Source organism: Pongo pygmaeus, chromosome Y (genome assembly GCF_028885625.2).
Source record: "Pongo pygmaeus isolate AG05252 chromosome Y, NHGRI_mPonPyg2-v2.0_pri, whole genome shotgun sequence".
In the NCBI taxonomy this organism is placed as follows: domain Eukaryota; kingdom Metazoa; phylum Chordata; class Mammalia; order Primates; family Hominidae; genus Pongo; species Pongo pygmaeus.
In genome coordinates this window covers 4,486,788-4,501,849 of record NC_072397.2, presented here as the reverse complement: position 1 = coordinate 4,501,849, position 15,062 = coordinate 4,486,788, and the positions used below count along the sequence as shown (strand labels likewise).

The window sequence follows — 15,062 nt, the reverse complement described above, 5'->3', positions numbered from 1 at the left end:
CAGAAATAAATTGTTTTACCTATTATTTATAATTTTGGTTACAATTGAGAAAGTAAGAAAAAAATGGTGTTTCTTTTTTTCTTTTCTAAGGGTTACTGCATCTTGAAAGTGTAGTGAAGGTCTTAATTATTGTTCTTATAATTCCTGTCCACAGCAGCTCCTACTCTTACTGAGACCTCACGGACTTATCATTATCACAATAGAAATAAACATTTTGGATTTGTGGAGTACCTTTTTTTTTTTTTTTTTCTTATCGTTTGTTGCTTAGATAATTCATGAACTGACAAATGCAGTTGCCACGTTGATTCCCTAGGGCCTGGCTTACCGACTGAGGTCATAAGATATTATGCCTTCTCTTTAGACTTGGTCAGTGAAGTGGAAATGGGCAAAGAACCAGCCTATGGAGGTGACAAGGCCTTAGGGCCAAAAGTCTTGAGGGTGAAGGTTTAGGGCCTGCGCAGCTTCCCTGCCATGCCCTGCAAGGTCTCGCATTCGCAAGGCTTGTGACAGTGGGAGCCTCATTCCGGACTCTCCTGAAGTCCATGGTGTCCTCTTTTCGCATTTGCGCCCCGTGGGTGATGCCCGATGCCGCCCTTCCCATCGCTCTCTTCCCCCTTCAAGCGTATCGCAACTGCAAAAAGACACAGCATGGACACTCCATTCTCTATCCTAATGCATTTAACTAGCACAACCTACAGGTTGTTCCATCCCAGAGACTACCCTTTTCTCGATAGACGTGGCCATCAACCAACCAGCGGTCAGACTCAGAGTCAGCCTCTGTCACGTTCCCAGGTCGTTGGCGAACTGGATGGGCGGGGTCCCAGCAGCCCAGGAGTACAGTGGAGCCATGCCTGACGTAAGTCAACAAAAATCACGTGAGACGAATCAGTCGCCTAGATTGGCTACAACTAACTGGTTGGAAACGGGGAGGTCGCGGCGGCTGCGTGGGGTTCGCCCAGGACACAATTACAACTTTGTGCTGGTGCTGGCAAAGTTTGTGATTTTAAGAAATTCTGCTGTGCTCTCCAGCATTGCGAGCTTCTGCCTGTAGTTTCCGAGATGTGATCCAGGTAGCCGAGTTCCGCTGCCCGTGCTTCGGATGCTTTCGGCTTTGCCTCAGGTTTTTTCCTTGCAGCCGCTAAGGAGGCGATAAAATTGGCGTCACAGTCTCAAGCAGCGATTGAAGGCGTCTTTTCAACTACTCGATTAAGGTTGGGTGTCATCGTGGGACTTGGAAATTTGTTACGTTTCCATGAAATCCTGCGGAGTGTCGCTCACTACCGCCGCTGTTGCCTTCGGTGATGAAGCAAAGAAAATGGCGGCAGGAAAAGCGAGCCGCGAGAGTGAAGAGGAGTCCCTTAGCCTGACAGTCGAGGAAAGGGAGGCGCTTGGTGGCTTGGACAGGTACGCACCTCCATCACCCGCCTGGTTGGCTGACGGTACCCTCGGAGAAGGCCTGGACGCAGCTTGCCCACGTTGGTGACGAGGTCATCCTTAGCTTGGCACTCACCAATCTGTCGCTGTCGCTGTCGGACTCGGGAAGGGCCAGGTCACTGGCTTTCTCAGACCATTAACAAACTGTATATCTCTCTCTACAGCCGTCTCTTCGGGTTCGTGAGGCTTCATGAAGATGGCGCCAGAACGAAGACCCTACTAGGCAAGGTAAAACAACCAGACGCGGACAGAGTCTTTGGTCCGCACTTTGCTCTACCAAGGCCCCGCATTCCTTACCGCCCAGCCAGTATTTATTTTGGCGGTGCTCCATGGCCAAGGGGTCGGAAAAGTATTTCTTGCCTTTGCTTTCCCCGTACTCTGGAATACTTCGCCCCTTGCTCTAGCCTCCCTTCTACCCTGAGGAAAAAAAAAATCGGAACACTTTGGGACCGGGCTAAACCGGGTCCACACAACATGCCTGTTATTTTAGGGCCTTTTGTTCCTGAATTTTAGCGTCACAAATTGTGAATGTGTACAGTTTTCAAAATTCATAACTTCCTGCTTCTTCCCCTCGCCTTTTGGCATTTGGCTCTTTGTGTCTAATTTTAAATTCTTTTTGCCTTTTTTTTTTTAAAATATCCTTGGTGTCCTAAGTGTAAGTAGCAAGTAAGTTACAGCGGTGAAGAGTTTACAGTAGATATTTGACCTATAAACTGATGCGTGTATGTTTAGCCTGAAGTTTAGTGATTTGTTTACTTTTTTAGGATCCACAGTGCTACAAATGTGATTTCATGAATGTGTGTGCTTTTTCCACTCAGGAACCTTGCTTCTTAGGTGTCAGTCTTACAGTGGGAAGATTTCGTTGTTTGTGTGAAAAGTTGGCACTGTCGTTTAGTTAATGGCTGCTCCTATCAGCCAAGATGGCGGGTAAAAAGGGGGAGGAGCAATAAAGGGGGAAGCTTGGGGAGAGGGAGGAGGTATTAACCCGGAAACCTTAGCAAGGAGTAGACCGTAAAGAGCGCTTCTGTACCTTCATGTTGCTTATTAAAAATTATTATTATTTAAAAGTAGAATTCTTGCGTTATCTCCAACATTGACAGCAGCATTCTCAAACCTATATGTGCTTATTAATTGCAGCACGTTTAGTTAGTCCCACGTGAATTGTTGGCGTAACTTGGCCCTGGAATATTCCTCGGTGTATCGTTTTTTACCCTCACCAAAATCTTGTTAAAGTATTTGTATGTTGTCGATTGGTCCCGTGAAATAAGAATGGTACAACAATCGCGCCGTCTTTTAGATGCTGAAACCAGTAGCTAAGCATTTCAGTTTATTATTGCATTTGAGAAGGAAATACTAATTTTTTTCTCAAGGTGAACATTTTACTTGCCAAGACGTTTTACTTTTGTAGTTTAATTCAGTACAGACGCTAAGTTCTTTTACCTATTAATCTCCTTTGTATGTTTGTTTTGGGGGCCAATAATGACCAGAAAACTAAAATATAATATATATGTGTGTATAATGTGTGTGTGTATATATATATAAATGTTAGTAAATCCACTTCATTTGACTGATAAATGAAACATGAGTTAAACTGTGATTATGCAAGTGAAAATCGCTTTATGAAAAACATGTTATAGTATCGATACGATTTAAGCAACAGTGACTCTTGATCTGCCTTAATGTTTAAAATAGTTATGATAATGAAATAAAAGTAATTCGATGTTTTCTGGGATAATGTGGGAAAATACTGGTTGAGAACTTTAAATCTTCATATGCTGGAGTTTGGATAAATTCTCAGTGGGTTGTGGTTAATATTAAATTTTAGTTTGGAATGGACTTTTCAGATAATATGGGTTTTAAATTTTAAGGAATTTTTTTTTCTACGTATTGATCCTTTCCAACTTTGATTACAGTAACATTTTAAATATGAGAAAGTGGTTTCTTTATGTTTGGGGAGAACTGTAGCTTCATAAAACACTGAGTGATGCCGTATATTAAACTGCAGTGACTTGTTTGAAATGAAAAAAATATTAACTCAATTTCACTTCATTTGGCTCAGGATTCTGAAGGCTAGGGAGTCCAGGATCAAAGGGTGCGTTTCATGAGGGCTTTAGAGCCGCATCATTCTTTGGTGAAGGTGGAAGGGCAAGAAAGTGTATGACTGCAAGAGATGGGGGATGCCTAACTCTCTGTAATGAACCTATCCTCACTATGACGACATTAACCCATCCATGAGAGCAGCCTGCTCATGATGTTGTCCAATCTTAAAGATATCACTTCACAACACTGTTGCATTGAGGATTATGTTTTCAATGCATGAACTTTGGGGGACATATTCAAACTATGGTAGTACCTGTTCTCCAAGACAAATTATTCTGCAGTATGTATAATAAAATATTTTTTTCCGTTTCTCACAGAGCTTTGCGTATATCACTGTTTTTTTAAAAAATTCTTAGAATGATCTATATCACTGATACTTCAATTTTTATTCGTATTTATGTTTTCTATGAAAGTTTTATTTATAGATTTTACAAATGTCAGTATTGTTTTACAAGTTTCTAAAGATTTAAAATATTGTTATAAATATCCTTTTTTTCCTGTCAAGTTTTCTGGACATTGAGGATGCTCTATCCCAATGACTAGTTTCTCTGATTTTTCTTTTTTTTGACCTTATACATGAACCCATATATCAAACCATTAGTATGGTTATAACAATAGATTCCCTTAAAATTCTGTAACCTATTTATTTGTTTATAAGATTTTTATTAATTTTTATAAGATTGCCATCTGAATTAATGTAAATACTTTTCAGCAAAAGCTTTTTGGTGGAAGCCTAATAACTTGCTCATATTTAAGTAATAAGCAGTTCAATTAAGTGAAAAACAAATTTTAGCAATAGTAACTTTTCTTTCATGTTGGAAAATATTTTAGGTTGATTTTGTTTGTATTATGATAGAGTTTCACTCTGTCAAATAGAATGTTACTATTACAGTATGCCTTCAATATAATGCTAGAGGCATTAACAGGAGAAACACCTATTAAAATGCTTTGAGTGGTTTTTTATACTGTAATATTTGAAAGGTGATATTTAAGATCTTGCATTATACGTGTTTTGTTTGCTAACCTGTAACCTGTAGAACTTCATTTCCAGTTCTAAAAATAGTGTTTTGAGTTTAAAAAGCAACTATAGAAATAATGTCATGTTTTGTATTTAGAATTAGGTCTTTAATTTGGTGTATCAGGAAAAAGTATTTTACAGTTTGGAAGTTGTCTTCTAAACAATTATGGTTGTTATTGTTTACATATTACTGAACAAAGTATTAAGTAGGCCTTATGTAAGAATGCTAATTGGGTACAACGTTGGACATACATATCTGAAGCAATTATAGAAAATATTTTGATATCTAGGCACAGTTCCAAACTATATGAGAACAAATAGGCACTTTTCTGGTATTGGTTTACTTTACTTTTTTTTACCCCCGAGATGGAGTTTCACTCTTGTTGCCCTGGCTGGAGTGGAATAGTACGGTCTCACCTCACTGCAACCTCTGTGTTCTGGGTTCAAACGATTTTCCTGCTTCAGTCTCCCAAGTAGCTGGCATTACAGGTGTCCACCACCATGCTTGGCTAATTTTTTGTGTTTTTAGTAGAGACAGGGTTTCATCATGTTGGCCAGGTTGGTCTGGAACTCCTGACCTCAGGTGATCTGCTCTCCTCAGCCTCCCAAGGTGCTGGGATTAGAGGAGTGAGCCACTGCATCCAGCCTACTTTTATTACTAAATAGCTAGCTTTTAAAAGAGTCAAACTGAAATAACTAGGGAACATTTGACATTATTTAAATTGCCAAATAAGATTGTTTTGCCTGACATGAATGTCTGTAACTCAAGTGGCAAAATTTATAGGCATAATGCTATAAGCCAAAATTAAATTTTAGTGCTTTCCAACCACAGTATTACATATTTGTTCTGACATAGATTAATTTTTAGTTTTGAAGGTTATTTTTGCATTACAACTTACTGTGATGCTAATGAATGATCCCATTTTAATGAGCTGTCTAGAGAGCTAATTTGTATTTTAAAGAATATAAGATTGTTTCATTTGACAGATTAAGACCTAAACCTACATATTTTATAAATTGGTCAATGGCTGTCATAAAATGACTGGCATATTTTATGAACTTGCTTTGAATCTTCACATGATTGGCTTATATATTGCTACCACAACTCAGAGCAAAACAAACTTGAGAGTGTCATGAATGGAAAACTTTTATGAAGGTCATGTTGAAGTAAGACCTCCCTCAGTTTAGATTGAACAAATAGTCCTTTAAGTGGTAGGATGACTAGCACTGGGACATCAGTGTAGAATAAACATGTGAAGGGCTTTAAAAGTTCACAGTAAAGGTTAGCTTATGAAAATAAAAGTTTGCATTGCTGTTTCTTAATACGACAGAGTTGTTACTTGGAGATTATTTGATTCATACCACAGCAGTGCATCTTGTAATTTTATTTAGAATTCAGATGTAAAATCAGACTTTAGCTTTTAGCAGATGTTTAAAGTAGCGTACTTTGCTGTTCTTTTACTCGCTGATCTCATTTTGTTATAAGCTTTATTCGGCCTGGCTTGGTGATTCTTGCCTGTAATCCCAGCCGTTTGGGAGGTGGAGGCTGACGGATCAGTTGACTCCAGAAGCTCAAGACTAGCCTGGGCAACATGGCAAAACTCCATCTCTACAAAAAACTAAGAAATTAGCTAGACATGGTGATCTGCATGTATAGTCCCAGGATGGCCACTCTTGCCCTCTTCAGAGAATAGAATACAGATCTTTTCTCATTTTTACACTTTTAACCTGTGCATGTCCTTAGGTCTAAAGTGAGTGTCTTTTACACAATGTATAGTTGTATCTTGTTTTTTTAAATCCAGTTATTCCCTCTATGTATTATGATTGGTGCATTATCTGCTTCTATTTAATTACTGACAAGAAAGGACTTACTAATTCCATTTTCTTTCATTGTTTCACTTCATTTTTATGCCTTAAAATATAGGTTACTATATTTGTCTAAAAGTTTACCTTGTTTTCTATGTTGTACCCTTTTTATTTCTCTTTTCCTCTCTTTCTGCCTTCCTTTGTGTTTCATTGGATTTTTTTGTAGTGACAAGTTTTAATTCTCTTTTCATTTCACTTTGTACATTATGTCTTAGATGTTTTCTTTGTAGTTACCATGGCAGTAACATAAAGCTTCATAAAGTTATAACTTTGGTGTTTTTTTTTCTTTTTGAGATGCAGTTTCCCTCTGTTGCCCATGCTGAAGTTCATGCTATGTCAGCCCACTGCAACCTCCACCTCCCAGGTTCAAGCTGCCTCAGCCTCCCAAGTAGCTGAGATTTCACATACCTGCCACCACACATAGCTATTTTTGTATTTTTTAGTAGAGACAGGCTTTCACCATGTTGGCCAGGCTGGTCTCCAACTCCTGACCTAGGTGATCCGCCTGCCTTGGCCTCCTAAAGTGCTGGGATTACAGGCGTGAGCCACCACACGTGGCCAATAATCATCTTTTGTCAACCGACAAGAACTAAATTTCAGTTGCATATAAAAACTGCTCTTTATATCTGTCCTTTAGAGATCCATTAATGTATTTTTTAGAATTTTTTTATGCCTTAAAAAATGAGATACCAGATTTATTCATTATTTTTTCATCTGCATTATAATATTATAGGTTACTATATTTGTCTATACGTTTATCTTTATTTTGTGTTTTCAAATGCTTTTGTGTGCTGGTTAACATCATTTTTCTTTAACCTGTGGGACTACTTTGAGCATTTCTTACAAGGTAGGTGTAGTGGTGATGAACGCCCTCAGGTTTGTTTTTCAAGGAAGTCTTACTTTCTCCAAAATTGCAAATCCAGAGAGATACAAAAACAGATTAGCAGTTATCAGGGGGTGTATCCCTTAGGTGCAAACTTAGCAGTTGGCCCAGTACTCCTTGCTCATCCCACAACCATGTTATTGCCTTGGGAATTCACATTACTACCTGCTATTTTAATTTTTTCCTGCGTGAAACAATACTTCTTTTTGGTAAAGTATGTCTATCGTCAGTTAGTTCTTTGCTTTTGTTTATCTGGGAATATGATTCTGCTTTTTAATAAAAGTATAGTATAATGAAGTATAGAATTTTTGATGATAGTTCTTTTCTTTCGTTATTTTTTTTTTCTTGAGATGAGTCTTGCACTCTTGCCTGGGTTGGAGTGCAGTGGCGTGACGTTGGCCCACTGCAACCTCCACCTCTGGGGTTCAAGCGATTCTCTTGCCTCAGCCTCCCAAGTAGCTGGGATAACAGCCACCCACCACTACGCCCAACTAATTTTTTGTGTTTTTAGTTGAGACAGGGTTTCACCATGTTGGCCGGGCTGGTCTTGAGCTCCTGACCTTGTGATTCACCGGCCTCAGCCTCCCAAAGTGCTGGGATTACAGACGTGAGCCACCGTGCCCGGCCTGGATGATAGTTATTTTATTCTCCCATTTTTTCTGTCAGACTCCAGTTATATTAAGATGGTAACGCCTGGCATGATCTCAAAACGTTTCTGAAGCTCTGTTTTTGTTCAATGTTTTCTTTTTTTGGATTTGATTGTTTATATTGAAGTATTAAATATTTAGTGTTGATTTTCAGTTTCTGAGTTGTTTCACTTAAGATAATCACCTTCAGTTCCATCTTGTTGTTGCATGAGACATATTTTCATTCTTTTAATTGCCAAATAGTATTTAATTTTATATATGCTGCTTTTTCTTTATCCAGTCATCCATTGGTGGACATTGGAGTAATTACAGATCTTTGCTATTGTGAAGAGAGCTGCAGTAAACATAACAAATGCAGTTATCATTTTGATATAATGATTTCTTATTCTTTGGGTATATACCGTGTAATGGGATTGTTGGATTGAATGGTAGTTTTGTTTTTAGTAGTTTGAGAAATCTCCATACTGTTTTTCATAGAGTGTGCTAATACTCTGTGAAAGTGCATAAGAGATTACTTTTGTCTGTATCCCTGCCAATATCTCTTTTTTTTTTTTATCTTTTTAATGGTAGACATTCTGTCTAGTGTAAGATGATATCTCATTGTGGGTTTGATTTGCATTTCTCTGATGATTAGTGATGTTGAACATTTTTTAAATGTGCTTTTTGACTATTATGTGTCTTCTTTTGATCTGTTCTTGTTCTTTGCCCACTTTTTCTTTTTTTTCATGTCTTGCTATGTCACCCAGGATAGAGTGCAGTGGCATGATCACAGCTCACTGCAACCTCAATCTTCTGTATTTGCCCACTGTTTAATTCTTTAAGTATATTTGTAATAACTACTTTGAAGTTCCTGCTAAATACAATATATAGATTTATTTGGGGTCAGTTTTTGTTGGTTGAAAAAAGTGACTTAGTATAATAGGGTTACACTTACCTGTTTGTTTTTAGGTCTACTACTGTTTGGTGGAGAATTAGACATTTTAGATATGTATTTTAAGAAAATTTGCATGGAGTGGAGGGTACTTGTGGACTAAACTGTGAAACTCTTTACTGCTGTGAATGTTAGTGCAATGTTAAAAAATAAAATTTCCTATGTTTTGCCTTTATTCCCCTTCTTCCTCCTCTTTTTTTTTGAGGTGGGGTCTCACTCTGTTGGTCAGGCTGGAGTGCAGTGGCGCAGTCTTGGCTCACTGTAACCTCTGCCTCCTGGCTTCAAGTGATTGTCCTGCCTCAGCCTCTCCAGTAGCTGGGACTACAGGTGCGCACCACCATGCCCAGCTAATTTTTGTATTTTTAGTAGGGACGGGGTTTCACCATGTTGACCAGGATGATCTGTATCTCTTGACCTCGTGATCCACCTGCCTTCGGCCTACCAAAGTGCTGCGATTACCCCTTCTTTTTTGTAGAGTGCATTCACTATCGTTTTCATGCTGCCATTACTTGAAGTCCTCTTTTCCAGATACTGCATTTTGTGTAAGGAAGAACGTTTATGTAAAGTACTTGGTATTGGGTCTGGCATAGTGGGTGGGGACTTAGTACAAGTAAACTCAGGCAGTGGTTTAGTAATTCAGAAAGAGGAGGCAACAATTATAAGTAATCACTAATCTGCTTTCTGACACTAAAGATTGTTTACATTTCTAGAATATTATGTAAATGGGATGATGAAAAATATACTGTGCTTTAGCCTTGCTCCTTTCCTTCAGCTTACTTTCAGATTTATTCATTTTGTTCTGCATTACAAATAATTAATTTATTCTTGAAAATACTGAGCATCTTTTCCTTTGCAAATAACAAGCTGTTTGCATGTTATTAAGACTGTAGTTAGAAGAAGTTAAGTTTTTCAAGATCTGTGGTTAGTAACAACTCTGTTTGCAGCAAAATTACAGAACACTGTTCCTTCTGATGTTTTAGTAACGTTTTCATTCAGTTTGTTCCTTCTGCAAACTCCTGAAAGTTCAAAGACTGGATCTGAACCCATAACCACCCCCCACCAAAGTTTGTATGAAATCTTTGAAACACAGCACATCTCAGTTTGGGCTTTCCACAATCCAAATGTTCAAAAATTTCATGTAGTTAATGGCTACCAGAGTCAGTAATGTTCTTCCAGTGCTTATTTGAGAGTAGTTTTGTTGTATAAATAAGGATTATAATAAGAATTTAGATGTGCAACTTTTATATAAAGTTATTAACGAGCTTCTAGTTTATTTTATTGAGCATATGATATATTGTCTTTTTCAAGATGGAAAAGTACTTAGATCATGACTATTGGCTTCATTAGTGAATTATTATTATTATTATTATTATTATTATTTTTAAAGTCAATAAATTTTTATTCAAGGAGTTCCATGTTGTGATTTCTTCCACTGTCCATCAGCATCACTTTAGATCCTCTAAACAGCTGGAGTCAAAAGATGTATCTTCAAGTTAGCCCTTTTTAATGAAACTGATCCAGTTGTCCTGTCAGCCCATCATTACTTTGGCTTCTTTCATCTCCTTTTAATATGGGTGTACTGATGAAGACTTCATAATTCACCAAGAATCCTTGGGATCTAATTTCTTCATTAGTAAATTCTTAAGAGAAGTTATTTCCTCTCTGAAATGCTGAATTTAATCCTATGCCTATGGAAGAAGTGACATACATTTATGGTTGCTTTGATTTCTTTAAGAATCTCATGCAGATGTATGTATTCTTCCAGGAAAGACATGCCTTTTTCTTAATGTTTATAATTTTTTGTTTCTAGGCTGTTCGCTGCTATGAATCTTTAATCTTAAAAGCTGAAGGAAAAGTGGACTCTGACTTCTTTTGCCAATTAGGTCACTTCAACCTTTTGTTGGAAGATTATTCAAAAGGTATTGTTATTCTCTTTTTAAATTTCTTGCTTGACTTACATTTGCCCCATAGTTGTAATGTTTTTTCCTTCTTCAGGTATACTTCTGATTTTTACTTTCTTCAGATAAACTTATAAACATAGTAATCAATGAGAAAGAATTTAGACTAAATAGAGATGTGAAAATTTTATGTGATTTCATGTAAATATGCCGTAAATTAAGATTATTGAGTAAAATGTATAATATCCTACATGTGTATTGCTATTTTGCTTGCCCTTGTGAAAATCATGTTTTTAAGTATGTTACCACAGTAGAAAGACAGTACGTTTGTTATCTTTGTCTATATTATACAAACGTGGACATTTTGGAAAGATCAGGGAAACAATATTTCCTCATTTGATTTCTTGATTTTCTTTAAAATTTTTCATTATAGTTAGAAAATATTGCAAGTCTGATCTGTAGCAGTGTGTTATTCTAAAAGGAATACAGGTAGCTCATCTCTGAGTTTGAGCCTTCTGTACAGCAGATTTTTTTCATTCAGTCAAATTATTTTTCTTCTCAGAAATAGGTGGAGGGGTGGGTGTGGTGGCTTATGCCTGTAATCCTAGCACTTTGGGAGGCCAAGGCGGGCAGATCACCTGAGGTTAGGAGTTCAAGACCATCCTGGCCAACATGGCAAAACCCCGTCTCTACTAAAAATACAAAAATTAGCTGAGTGTGGTGACGTGTGCCTGTAATCCCAACTAGTGAGACTGAGGCAGGAGAATCGCTTGGACCTGGGAGGCGGAGGTTGCAGTGAGCCAAGATTGCGCCACTGCACTCCAGCCTAGGCAACAGAGCAAGGCTCCATCTCAAAAAAAAAAAAGCAATAGGTGGAGATAAGTAACTTAAGATAACTGTAAAAAATGTGTACTTTTCATAGTACCAAGCCACTGACCAAGAGCATTATTTATTTAGGAAATTAGAACATTTTTCCTTCACACCAGTATTCCCATACCAAAGAATATTTTATAACTTTTGGATATAAGTAAACATTGGTAGAGAGTAGGTAGATATATTTTCCAGCAAATATAGGTAGTAGAAAGAACAGTTGACTATTTTAGAATTAGAGGGAAGAGTTGCTGGGGGTATACTACTTGTGTGCTTTAGCAGTAGAGTATCTGATGTACCTCATTTTTTGTTAGGTTAAGCCAGTGTTTACTAATGAAATGTACTTTTGATTTGATGTAGCATGCTCTATGGAATATTTATGTTTCAGCTGGAACTTTGCCATTTAAAAATGGTTTATAGTAACAGATTTATTTAAGTTTCTCTAACGTCTTCCTCCTAATAATGTAGTAGGCTGGGGAATAGTAGCAGAGGAAGTCAATGAATGGTAAATGGAATTCTTTTTTTTTTTTTTGAGACGGAGTCTCACTCTGTCACCCATGCTGGAGTGCAGTGCCGCCATCTCGGCTCATTGCAAGCTCCACCTCACAGGTTCATGCCATTCTCCTTCCTCAGCCTCCCGAGTAGCTGGGACTACAGGTACCCACCACCATGCCCGGCTAATTTTTTTTAATATATTTTTAGTAGAGACCGGGTTTCACTCTGTTAGCCAGGATATTCTCGATCTCCTGACCTCTTGATCCACCCGCCTCAGCCTCCCAAAGTGCTGGGATTACAGGCATGAGCTACTGCACCCAGCCTGAAATTCTTAGTACTTGTTAAATGGGCTTTATTTTAGCAGGTGACTAGTAATGTTTATTTATAAACTTTTAGATAAAAATTTGGTTAAAATGTAATATTTCTTTTTCTTTTTTTTTTTGAGACAGGGTCTTGTTTTGTTGCCCAGGCTAGAGTGCAATGTCACAATCTCGGCTCACTGCAACCTCTGCCACCTGGGTTCAAGCGATTCTCATGCCTCAGTCTGCCAAGTAGCTGGAATTACAAGCATGCGCCACCACACCGGCTGATTTTTGTATTTTTAATAGAGATGGGTTTTCACCATGTTGGCCAGGCTTGTCTCGAGCTCCTGACCTCAAGTGATCCACCCGCCTCTGCCTCCCAAAGTGCTGGTATTACAGGTGTGAGCCACCGTGCCTGGCCTAAAGTGTAATATTTCAGAGGAAACAATTGGAGAAGAAAAATGCGTAGGTTTTTCTAGTACACATGTAAGATTTTTTTGTGTGTGTTTAATATGTAAACTTGAGAGCTAATAAACAAAGACCCTGAATTGAGAAGTAGATTTAAATAGGGACTGTCTGTCTTTGCTATGTAGCAGTCAGCAGTCACTTAATATGCATTTTTAATTTCTTTTTTTTTGAGGCAGAGTCTTACTGTATCTCCAGGATGGAGTGCAGTGCCACGAACTCTAACTTGGCTCATTGCAACCTCTGCCTCCCTGTTCAAGTGATTCTCATGCCTCAGTCTCCCCCGGGTAGCTGGGATTACAGGTGCCTGCCACCACTCCCAGCTAATTTTGGTATTTTTAGTAGAGATGGGGTTTTAACATGTTGACCAGGCTGGTCTTGAACTCCTGACCTCAGGTGATCTGCCTGCCTTGGCCTCCCAAAGTTTTAGGATTACAGGCATGAGCCATTGCACCTGGCATATATTTTTAAATTTCTTAGAGCTTTAAGATTGATAATTGAGTTACATTTTCTATTTAAAAAGAAGAGAAGAGACCTTGTATAATTTTTGTCTGTGAAGTGAATAAAGACTCCAAGGAAATTGTTTTGAAGGTTATTTTGTTGTGTTGTGTTGTGGTTTGGGCACATGGTAGGTCAGACATTGGGCAAAATACATTAAGGTCAGAGAAGAATAACGCTGACATTTAAGTTCTTGATTAAATGTTCTCTCAGGTCAATATTGGCATGTAAAGAATTAGTCTTTTGGCCAGGCACAGTGGCTCATGCCTACAATCCCAGCACTTTGGGAGGCCAAGGCAGGTGGATCACGAGGTCAGGAGTTCAAGACCAGCCTCCCAACATGGTGAAACCCTGTCTCTACTAAAGATACAAAAAATTAGCTGGGCATGGTGGCATGCGCCTGTAATGCCAACTACTCTAGAGGCTGGGGCAGGAGAATTGCTTGAACCCTGGAGGCAGAGGTGGCAGTGAGCTGAGATTGTGCTGCTGCACTCCAGTGTGTACAACAGGGCAACACTCTGTCTCAAAGAAAAAAAGAATTAGCCTTTTTAGAGGTAGAGGTTAACTTGATCACTTGTAATAGTAGAGAAGAAAAGAAAATGAATACAGAGACATTCATTTATATTTTATATTTCATGTTGAGTTGAAAGTTTTCCAATTACAAGTTTAACTGAGATTCCAGCCATTCATAACTTTCTCTATTCTTCTTTCAAGTAAGTAATTTGTTACCTGTTGTACTGACAGCCACTTTTGTTAAAAATTTTGGCTCTGTGTTTTTGATTCCTGTACATTTACTATTATTCCAAGAATGACTAATAATGTATGTCAAACTTCATGTGTTTCTTTTTCTTCTTTGTTTGCCTTTCACTTTCTTGGGTGAAATTGTAATACTCTGCCCTGGTACATAGAGTATAAGAACATAAAATGGGTGCTTCCCACTAATAGGTCTTTGAGTTATGCTTCTCCAAAAATAATAGTTTTATTTCATTTATGGATAAGCCTATTTTTGTTGCTGTTTAAATTGAAGATGATGTTTCTTTAATTTGAAGTGTTAGTATAGTTTGAAAATATAAAAATCTGTTTTTTTAAAAAAGGAGTTCAGTGTTTTTTTCCTTCAACTTTTAAGTTCTGGGGTACATGTGCAGGATGTGCAGGTTTGTTATATAGGTAGACATGTGCCATGGTTGTTTGCCTCACAGATCCATCCATCACCCTGGTATTAAGTCCAGCATCCATTAGCTATTCTTCCCAGTGCTGTCCCTCCCTGATGCTTGATTATAGCTTTTTTCTGTTGCCTAGAGAAGGGAATTTGTTAAATATATAGATTCTTAATCTGTAATGTGGAAATACTGTTTGTTTACAGTATAAAGTAGAATATTTATATAAACTGGTGACCATAGTGTATATTTCATGGAGGATAGTAGTCACCGTGGCCAGGGACCAACCGAGTTTTTATTCTTTCTCACTTGTAGTTCTCAAGAATGACTGTAGAGTGTACTGGGAATACAACATCCTAAGATGATAAGGGACTCAGCAAACAGCCTGCTTTTTTCCCAGCTGCCTTCCACACCAGAAACAGGATGCACTGAAGAGCTGGTGGTGTGTTCTTTCAACTGTTTAGCTCGTTAAGGCTTATAATGCCAGGGTGTTAAACT

The 15,062-nt window shown here is 38.1% G+C and overlaps 1 protein-coding gene across 20 annotated transcripts in view; it reads left to right on the top strand.

Moving 5' to 3' along the window:
• Positions 1 to 249: 249 nt before the first annotated feature.
• Positions 250 to 15,062, top strand: part of UTY (ubiquitously transcribed tetratricopeptide repeat containing, Y-linked) — a 234,468-nt gene continuing 219,655 nt past the window's right edge. For 12 of the 20 annotated variants that reach the window (XM_054473300.2, XM_063660962.1, XM_063660964.1 and 9 more), the window contains exons 1-3: positions 256 to 1,404; positions 1,599 to 1,662; positions 10,690 to 10,798. In XM_054473300.2, the coding sequence (XP_054329275.1) occupies positions 1,253 to 1,404; positions 1,599 to 1,662; positions 10,690 to 10,798 (325 nt within the window). In that variant the 5' untranslated portion in view covers positions 256 to 1,252. Of the gene's footprint in view, positions 1,405 to 1,598; positions 1,663 to 10,689; positions 10,799 to 15,062 lie in introns of all 20 variants that reach the window. The other 8 variants (XM_063660969.1, XM_063660967.1, XM_054473301.2 and 5 more) reach the window with 1 other exon arrangement.